Raw genomic sequence first — 9,809 nt, forward strand, 5'->3', positions numbered from 1 at the left:
GGCTGGCTGGCGTGTGGTGCTGGGGGATTGAACCGCGGTCCCTGTGCTTTGCTGAGCTTGTTCTAAGTAGGTGCTTTAGACCACTGAGCCATCTCACCAGCCCATCAGTTTCTTAAAATAAATAAATAAATATGGAATTCAGAATGTTTATCTCTTTCAGAACCCTGTTTTGCGTGTCTCAACTTTGTATGACACAAACCATTTTCCTTGCCATTCCTAAGGGCAGCTTTTCATTTCATTCCATAAGCTCTGAGTGTACTGACAGTCTCGGCTCCAGGGACCGCCCCACCTTACTGGCCTTGTCCAGAGAACACAGTGCCCGGAGCAGCCCTGTGCTAAGCCACGTCATCTGCAGCCCCGAGGAGATCTTTCTAGACTGCAGGGGCCCACCGGCCCTGGCGCTCACACCACCAGCTCTGCACCCCAGTCCCATCCCTAAGGACTGCGAGGTTGTGGGCAAACGTTTAATTTCTCTGAATCTTTTCCTTGTTTCCCAAACTGATAAGCCCATAAGGTAATACTACTCTTATCTGGAGATTGAAGCAAACATTTCTGAGCTCAGGCCCAGCGCCCTGGTCACGCGCACTCTTGGTATATAGTGGAGGTGGAGCAGCGAGCATCTGCCGCATACACACAAGGCTTCCCTCCCCTCCCCTGAGGGGTTCTCCCCCCCCCCCCGTATTTAGTACACTGGGTCTCACAACACAGATCAGACTTGTAGTGTTTCTCCTGTTTTCAGCCTCCCAAGTGCTAGGGTTACAGGTGTGCACCACCAGGCCATCTCAATCACCATCTCAGCGCAGCCCAGGGGCGGGGCTGGCATGGCACGCCAGGATCAAACCCCAGACCTGTGTCTGCCTAAGCAGGTGCTTTAATCCGCAGAGCTATCTGGCCAGCCCTCCCCTGAGAAGTTCTGAAAGACAAATACTTTCATTTAAGCTGTGTACAAATAAAGAATCTGAAGTAAGTCACATAAATATTTAATCTACAAAGGAAATTAACTGGAATAAGGGTCTTGGGCATAAATACTCCATAGTACATCACACAGAAAATTTTCCCCTGGGTTTTTTTTTTTTTTTTTAACAAAAGAAGGGATGTTTCGTTCTTGAATATTAAGTTCTGTCAAGTCTTAAAATTTTATAGAAACTTTTTTTTCTAAAAATTGAATTATCATGCCAAATTATAAAATAAAATAAAACAAAGCAAAACAAAACTTTTTTCTGTCTGTTCAGGTCAATTTACGCTACTTTTGAGTCGGAAGTTGACCTGAAAGGAATCCCGGTGTACAGATTTGTTCTTCCGGCCAAGGCCTTTGCATCTCCGTTGGAAAATCCAGACAACGAATGTTTCTGCACAGAGAAAATCGTCTCCAAGAACTGTACATCGTACGGTGTGCTGGACATCGGCAAGTGCAAGGAAGGTGCGCACAGATGGCCCTGCCGCGCCTTATGACGTGGCCTGAAATGTCCCTTAAAATGGAACCTGTACCCAGAATCTCTTTCTACCCAAAAACTTAAAATTAAAACAATCACAGCAGTGTGGTCGTCACAGGGAATTTTTGTGTTGGCTTCAGAGACCTTCTGAGGCCTCCCCCTTGCTTCAGGTTGGAGTGAGGGATGCCTGGAGTGTCCTGCATTATTCACACATGCTTGTTCTAGTTCCGTTTTGGCAAAAAAAAAAAAAATGGCAAAGAAAAGTAAACATGTCCAGTGTCTCTGCAGCGGGGATTGGCAGATGTGCACAGCGCAGTCTGTCTTATTTTATAATATTCTCTGTACTCTAATGGGTGTACGTGAAAAAAGATGGAAATGCTTACAATTGTCAGTCCATAGACAGGTTTTGCAGACATAGGAGAGAATGTGTGTGTGTGTGCATATGTGCATGGAAAGCTGCCGATAGCAGCTAAGCTTTGCATACTAGAAAGCAGCACCTTGGGCTGGCCAAACGCTCAGTGGATTAAAGGGCCAGCAAGCAGGCACAGGGGTTCAATCCCCGGGCCTGCCGGGCCTGCCTTTCCCCGGGGCGTGCTGAGACAGCAATTGAGACTGGGCGTGGTGGTGTGCGCTTGTCATCCCAGCTCTTGGGAGGCTGTACACAGGCAAATTACTATGAGTCCGATCTAGTAGTGAGGCCCCGAGCACCCTGTAGACCCTATTCTAAAATACAAAAGAAAAGAAAAAGCAAGCAAGCAACACCTAGAGAATGAGTGACAGACATCAACTGACTGGTTAGTAGGAGGGCAGGATTTTATAGTTTGTTTGTGTATTAGGAAACTGCTGAAAATATTCACTATCAATTGTATTTTTAATCAGATACGAATTTTAAGGAAATATTTGTGAGTGCTATATGAAAGGCGAAAATGACTTCTCTAATCGACTCTGAAACCTTGCTTTCAGGAAGGCCTGTGTACATTTCCCTCCCTCACTTTCTGCATGCCAGCCATGACATTTTGGAGCCCATCGAAGGCTTAAACCCAAATGACGAAGAGCATAGGACATACTTGGACGTTGAACCTGTAAGCAAATATATTGTTGATATATCTTGCTCTATACTTTAAAAATCAAATTTAAAGTATTCTTGTCATACTTATTGGTCATATTTTAATTTCCTATTATATTTCAAACTAACTTTGCCATAACTATTGATCTATTCTTAATCAATTACTGCAACTGTTCATCAGTGAACATCACATTGCTTTCTTCCCGTTGTGGTGCGTGAATACCAAATGATGTTACCTGGAGCGCACACAACTCTACAAGCTGTTCTAATGAACCATTGATGTGGAATGTAATCATAACAGTGAGTCTAACTGGCTTGCAATGATTTGTACATATTATTCTTTTTTGCTTACATTTCACTCAAGGGTAGGTATTTCCATGAGGAGATCCTTGTAGGCTGTGAAGGACTGAAGGATTTTATGGGTTCATATAAATTTGGGGCAAAATCTAGTGTTTTGAGTGTCAAGAAAAGCTATCACAATTGCTGTAAGGCAGCTGCTTCATTCTTTATTTACTCTGCTTTTCTAATGTTAAGTGTGGGGGGGCATGCAGCTCATATTTGAGGATCTGGTCTCCAGTGCCATGAAATAAATTGAGTTCTAGAATGTACAGGCATGTTTTTTTATTTAAATAATAAGAATGAGAAGTGGTCTTATCTAATAAGACAAATGCCTGAATTCTGACCAAATTCTTGAGCACATGTGGGTTTGGAAATAACTTGGAGTAACTTCATTCTGCTGCTGCTGCTGCTGCTGCTCGATAAATGTATTCATTAAAAAGCACTGGTAATTCGCTTAGTTTGTTCTCTTTTTAGATAACTGGATTCACTTTACAATTTGCAAAACGACTTCAGGTCAACATACTGGTCAAGCCAGCAAGAAAAATTGAGTGAGTCTCTTTTATTTTTATTATCCTGTTACAGTATTTTTATTGTTTTCTTAGAAAAATGTAAGTCTAAGAAAGTAAAAAGAATACCAAATGTCATCTTCTCTTGATGTTCATGTCATTGTACAGTAACTATTACAAGCTTATGATAATTTGCCTAAAATTCTGTCTAATGTTTATTGATATGATACATTCATTTCATATTTTGGAATGCTTTTATTTATTCCATTTTATTTTTTGCAGAACTGGGGATTGAACTCAGGCCCTTGTGCTTGCCAGGCAAGCACTTATTCTACTGAGCCATCTCCCGGCCTCTGGAATGCTTTTAATTTACCTTCATTGTGGTCCCATTTTTCTAGAACCCAATTATTTGCACTGCAGTAATAATTAGTTCACATTTTTCTATCTTTAGTAGAAATTGTTGGCAAGAAAAATGTGTTTAGAAAAAGCCAATCTAATTAGAAATTTATAATAGAAAGATTTATGAGTGAAAAGTCTGAGAACTATATTGTATTTTAAATAATTTATTGGAGACCAAAATCAAGAACAACTATTTTCTGAAAACTTACCCTACTAATTACTAAATGTTTGATAAGTACTTATAAATATATCAGTGCACATTTTCATGATAATTCTCAATGCATTTTTCAGAGCATTAAAGAACTTGAAGAGGAATTATATTGTGCCCATTCTGTGGCTAAATGAGGTCAGTATTTTCATTTATCAAAAACGTCAACTTATTGTATAAAAGTTTCAGTGTTTCAAAATTATATGTATTTAGTATTTGAATTTGCATGTATTTTTATGTGCATATGGATCCACCTACATATTGATTACACCTATTTGAGAAAATTAAACAGAAATATTGGTTAAGTTCTTGGTTTTCTTTTTCTTTTTGGAAAAAAAAATGAAAAGAAAAATCATTTTAAATTACATTAAAAAGTATTTATTGCATAGATTTCTTGTCATATTACTTGTTTTAGGAAAGAGACATGTATGCATGTAACACCAAGAAAATTAGCGAGACTCTCGGAATAGACTAGTACTAGCAAAAACCAGCGGTGCTTGCAAAAGCACACCTAGCCCAGGCGTGGGCAGCTTACCGCGCGGCCTGATGAGCTACTGTGGGTGCAAATCACGGCATTAATGAATCACGGAAAGAAAAGTGCACCCCATCCGGGTATAGCAAGAGGAACTGTCCACTTCTGTGACCTCCCTGTTGCTGGGAGACAGCATTTTGAAAATTGTGACATATTTCAGGGATACAGATTTGAAAATAAAACGAGCCGCAGTGCTCCGAGGAGCGCTACCCAGCTGCGCTGGCCACAGTCTCGGTTTGCCACGTTTGCTTCGAAGGGCGGCAGGGAGTGAGTCCGAGGACGCAGGGGCTCGCACCTGCGCGGAGGCGAGGGGCCGCAGCCAGGGCCCGCGCTTGTGCTTCTCTCCGCTGCCCCCGTAACTGTAACTGTCATTTGATTGCAGACTGGCACTATCGGCGATGAGAAGGCAGCAATGTTCCGGCAGCAAGTGACTGGAAAGATCAAGCTGCTGGGCCTGGTGGAGATCGCCTTGCTCAGCGTCGGCGTGCTGATGTTTGTGGCCTTCATGGTTTCCTACTGCGCATGCAGGACGCAGAGAGTGAAATGAGTAAGCTCGCCGGGGCGCGCCGCGGAGCCGCCGGCGTGTCCCTGCCCTGGCAGGGGTCACGCGTAGTGTCCCTAGACGTGCCCAGCCAGCAATCGTTTCTTAACCTGCTCTCTAGTATGTCGAGGTTCTTAATATAAATGTAGAAACAAATGAAGATTGAATGTCCCAATAAGGCCTGTAAATATCAAACATTACTCCACTGCATCTGTAATTCTGGGAGGCGCGAGGAAAACTGTAATTATGAGCAGGGTGAAGTTAGCACGCAGGCAATTTTCGTCCTGCTCAGTTCTTACTCATTTAGGTCTAATTATAAGAAAACCACAAGAAGATAACTCACATTACCGATTAAGAAAACTGATATAACATTAAATGTTGTGGAGATTTAAGTAGATTGAGGGAAAAAAGAAGTTTTAATACCCAGCAAAAGATGGAAATAAGTGTAAAATGTACACCTGTTTTCTTAAACTAATTTTATTGAGAAAGAAGTAGGAATGAGACAGTTTCAAAACAGATTAGTAGGACGGTTACAATAATTAATACATTGTATATTGTTGTCTTTGTAGTAGTTATTCATGTACAAGATGCAGACATGATATCTTGTCTAAACACTGTTAGTTCAAAACTTTCTTCCCATTGAACTAAGAGAAAGTAGCTGTATATCTATGCTATTTTGTATATACAGAGATATACTTTTTCACCACAAAATTGTCCTTAATTTTTATCCCTCTTTTTATTTACTTTTGTCAGAGATGGGTATTCCATTGCCATTCATATATTGTAGGTGCATGAATTCAACAAAGTAATCCAATAGAGTATAGCAGTCTATAATAGTAGTAGGTTATCCACAAGACTGGCAATGTCAGAAGATGTTGACTTGAGCCTTGTACAGCTCAGCATATAAAATGTACATCTGAGTGAAGCAGGAAAGTGAATGAAGATATCAGTGACATAGAACAAGAAGCTGCGCGAGGACCTGCTGGCTGTGTCTTGTGCAGACCCAGGGTCCCCAGCAGCCCCTCCAGCCCTGGGTTCAGCCTTCGCGCAAAGTGTCGGGACTGCTCAGGGAGTCCTGAGTGTCTAATTGTTCTCCCCCACACATGGCTCAATTTTACAGGAGCTGGGCATTGCTAGACGGTCTTTGTCAATGAACGTATTAGTTTTGCTGCCATATTTATTGTTATAAGATAAATTATTGCCTGTATGAAATTCTTCTTTACCAGTTATCTGACTTACTAGACTTAGGATTATAGGAGATATATGTTTCATAAAATCTCAGTTTTGAATAATCCAGAAGCTACAGCTCTGGGAACTGACTAAAATGAGGGGCTAGATGCACAGGAGGGAGCACAGTATGATATGCAAGACCACAGAGGGCTTGCTATCCACTGTGTCTCAGACAGACTTACCAGTGGTCCTCGGTCCTTCTGAAAACAAGAGGCGCACCCCTCTGTGTGGAAGGTGGTCTTAGGCGTGGGGTGCCTCCGCACTCCAGATTTCCTCTGCTCCCCTTCCCTGTCTGGTTATGTGCTGCTCTGAAGAGTCAAGAAGCAGCCTGCTGTGTTCCGTGTCTGGAAAGGGAACATGCTATGGTGAGGTGCGTCACAGAGCTTGCCCTGAAGAAGTTGGGCTGCACAGTGCGGAACTTGTGTCTTGGATATAAAATATTCAGTTTCTAAGTTATTACTCACTGCTGTCTTCTAAATGATAACAGCCCTTCTATTCTTACAGGTAGTCAACGAGTCTACATTGTACCAGCTACATCAAGACCTTTGGTAGTATTGATCTACAATGTGGAGATTTAATATGCTTTATTTTTACAAAACACATCCTTTCTTTTAGTTAAATAAATGGTGGCACTCTGTCTATATATTTTGCACTAAGCCCCAGCACATTTTAAAAGAATTAAGATGTCATTAAAGTCTATGCTTTGGACAAAACCCAACACTCTTCATATAGTGGAGCTGCTATCAGTTTCTAGCATGAGCCAATTTAATTTGGTTCTGATTTGTGGGCTTGTGCTGTGGTGGGTCTCTCAGCAGAGAAGTGGACATTCAGGACAGACTGCTGCTTCCTTCATCAGAGGGTGGCTGGGTCCACGCTTGGACTGTCCCTGTTCAGCTGCAACTGGCAGACCCCATGAGTGTCACTACATTGCCTTACATGAGCACCAGATATTGAGAGACGTTTAGTGACGGAAGATCACAGTAGGCCTGAGCCATTCGTCCTACATTGCTTCAGTTTGCTTCTCGATTGAACCCTTTGGACAGTGATAGTAGAAACTGTAACCACTTTGCACATCATGGCAGTGACCTTATACTTTTTGTCCCTGCTGCAAATGGACATCGTCTTTAGCCAGCTTCTGCTCTTCGTATTGTAAAGACTTTCCTATTTTCCATGGTTTGTAGCTCTTCTGAAAGTCTGCGTAGAGTTTGGTCTTTCTACTCAGCCTCAACTGATGCCCGGCAACCTCCAAATGCAGTTCTAGTATTAAGAGATGTAAATGTTGATGAAAGGATTATTGTATGGGGTATCATGAAGAGCAGAACATTTATCTAAATGCACTTGCTGTAATATTTCTTGCTTTAATAGTGACTGTGGAAGGACTATTTTCAACCATTAAAAGGTTGCCTCCTAAACTTTTAAGGTTTTGTCTAATTTCTGTTGTATTATAAAACATTAAGCCTAGTTTTCTGCTTTTTCGTGTACTATCTTAAACTGTACTTCTGTCTGAATTCCTTTATGAGTACTTACCTGTAGGCTATTTGTAAGCCAACTAAGGGAAGTGCAGAAAACAAACAAAGAAGTTGAGTTTCATCTTTCACAGAGCGGTGTGCGACACAAGCTATTTTTTTACTAAGGTTACATTAATAGGGTTTTTCTACTCTCTTTGGCAGTGTGGGTTCAAATTTTTGCAGGGAGCAGCAGTCTTAAAAAGCTGTGACAGAGAAAGGGACTATGAATACAGAAAAAATAACAGTAGCTGGCCTGTTTAGATCTTTAAAAGACAAGCTGACCTCCTTATACAAGTTGTGAGAATAAATGTTGAAAATTCCTATTGAAGCCCTATAACTAAGAGACCACCACTTTTAAGAGATCTTTGCAATCTCTGAAAATGCTGGGAAGATACTTACTTGTGCTTTTTAACTGGAAAGGGGAAGACATCAGCCGGAGGTACTGACATGGAAGACGAGCATCTAACAACTCCCTCAGGAGTTCACATCTATAATTTTCGTGCTAAGATCTGTGCAGATAACTTGATGTATAAATCACAAATGACATTTTAAAATATCTTACCAAGTGGAAAAAGGAACTCTGTAGAGTTGAAACTGCTAACACAGCTGGGCTCTGCGATGTGCCCACTCCTGCTCCCCACGATGGACACAGGCTCTACATGCTGCCAACTCATCCTAATGAAAGACAAGGCTGGAGTGAGGCAGCCCACCTCCCCCTCCCACGGCATCTGCAGATCCAGGCCTGCCTCACTCTTGTTTCAAATTGATGTTCAATTCATGCCTTGAACAGCAGAGAGGGGACTGAATTGTATCTTTAGTATTGTTTAAATGCACACATGTTCTAAGTCTTACATTTCTTCAGAATTCCCTTCCTCGAATTCTATGAAGTGTGTAAAAGAGGGAAGGCAAACTATACAGAAGTGGAAGGAGATTATATTAAAATGTCCAGGAGGTAAAACACTTTTTCAAAAGAAGAGTTTTTACATGAAAATCATGGGTTTGAGGGACAGGGTGGAACACGCCTGAACCAGTCCTCTATGGAAGCATCAAGGACATGAGCGCACATGAAGCACCTCCAGGGTCACTCAGGAATCAAGGTCAGGAATTGCAAGGGCCGGGTGTAGCAAAGGTAGAAGGCACATGCGTGGAAGAGAGCAGCGAGGACCATCGTCTCCCAGCTGAAAGCCCCTCCAAGCTACACAGCAAAGCGTGGAGAGAAAGGCACGCCACTCGAAAGAGGTAGACGAGCATGCGCGGTGCTTATAGCCTGAAAGTACGTGTGCTGGAGCAAAAGCTGTCCTGGGCAGAGGGCACCACTGAGCTTGAGAGGTGACCCAGTCCCATGCTCCCTCTTCTCTGATGGTGACCTGAAGCCAGAAAGGCACTCCACAGGCAGTGCTGGTGTTACGCACCACTGCACCCAGCACTGCAGCAGACACAGGGGCGGCGGAGGCAGCTACCACGCCAGATGCCCTGCCAGAGAGTCTCAGGACAGGCTGGTCTCAGGAGTAAACTCCCAGCAAAAGCCTGACGGCAAAGAGTAGGAAGCATCTACTTCACATCTGCAGACACTGACACTCACCACAAGGGCCACACCTAGCGGCAACTGTGCCAGGGCCAGAAGGGCAGTGGAGATGCGCGGGCTGCCTGGTAGGGCAGAGTGCCTGCTCTAGGAACATGCACAAGCCTTCCGAGAAGAACAGAGAACAACAGAAAGAAATGAAGAAACAATATGTGACAGATTGAAATTTTAACTGATTCAAATAAAGATTTCAAAACTGAAAATACCATGACTTATGAAAAATATAAATATAGAATATTAACAGCAGACCTGATCAATCAGGAAAAAAAAACAGGTAAACTCAGTAGTGGGTTATGAGATAAAGCAATACTCTTTGGATATCTAGGGGTTCGACTTCCATCTAGTAAATGGAATAGTTAGGAAAAATGCATCTGTACTGAATATATGCAGATATTTTTTTATTCTCTAAACATTGTAACTCTTTTTATCTTTTTAAATTTTTTTTTAATTTCTTGATACAGAGTC

The 9,809-nt window shown here is 42.2% G+C and overlaps 1 protein-coding gene across 1 annotated transcript in view; it reads left to right on the top strand.

Annotated features, from left to right (window-relative positions):
- Positions 1-8,041, top strand: part of Cd36 (CD36 molecule) — a 33,851-nt gene extending 25,810 nt beyond the window's left edge. The window contains exons 8-13 of the mRNA XM_012516495.2: positions 1,233-1,420; positions 2,397-2,515; positions 3,313-3,386; positions 4,035-4,089; positions 4,866-5,030; positions 6,759-8,041. Of these exons, the coding sequence (XP_012371949.1) occupies positions 1,233-1,420; positions 2,397-2,515; positions 3,313-3,386; positions 4,035-4,089; positions 4,866-5,030 (601 nt within the window). The 3' untranslated portion in view covers positions 6,759-8,041. The remainder of the gene's footprint in view (positions 1-1,232; positions 1,421-2,396; positions 2,516-3,312; positions 3,387-4,034; positions 4,090-4,865; positions 5,031-6,758) is intronic.
- Positions 8,042-9,809: the final 1,768 nt, after the last annotated feature.

This window comes from Octodon degus, unplaced genomic scaffold (genome assembly GCF_000260255.1).
Source record: "Octodon degus isolate 3935 unplaced genomic scaffold, OctDeg1.0 scaffold00108, whole genome shotgun sequence".
NCBI classification, from domain to species: domain Eukaryota; kingdom Metazoa; phylum Chordata; class Mammalia; order Rodentia; family Octodontidae; genus Octodon; species Octodon degus.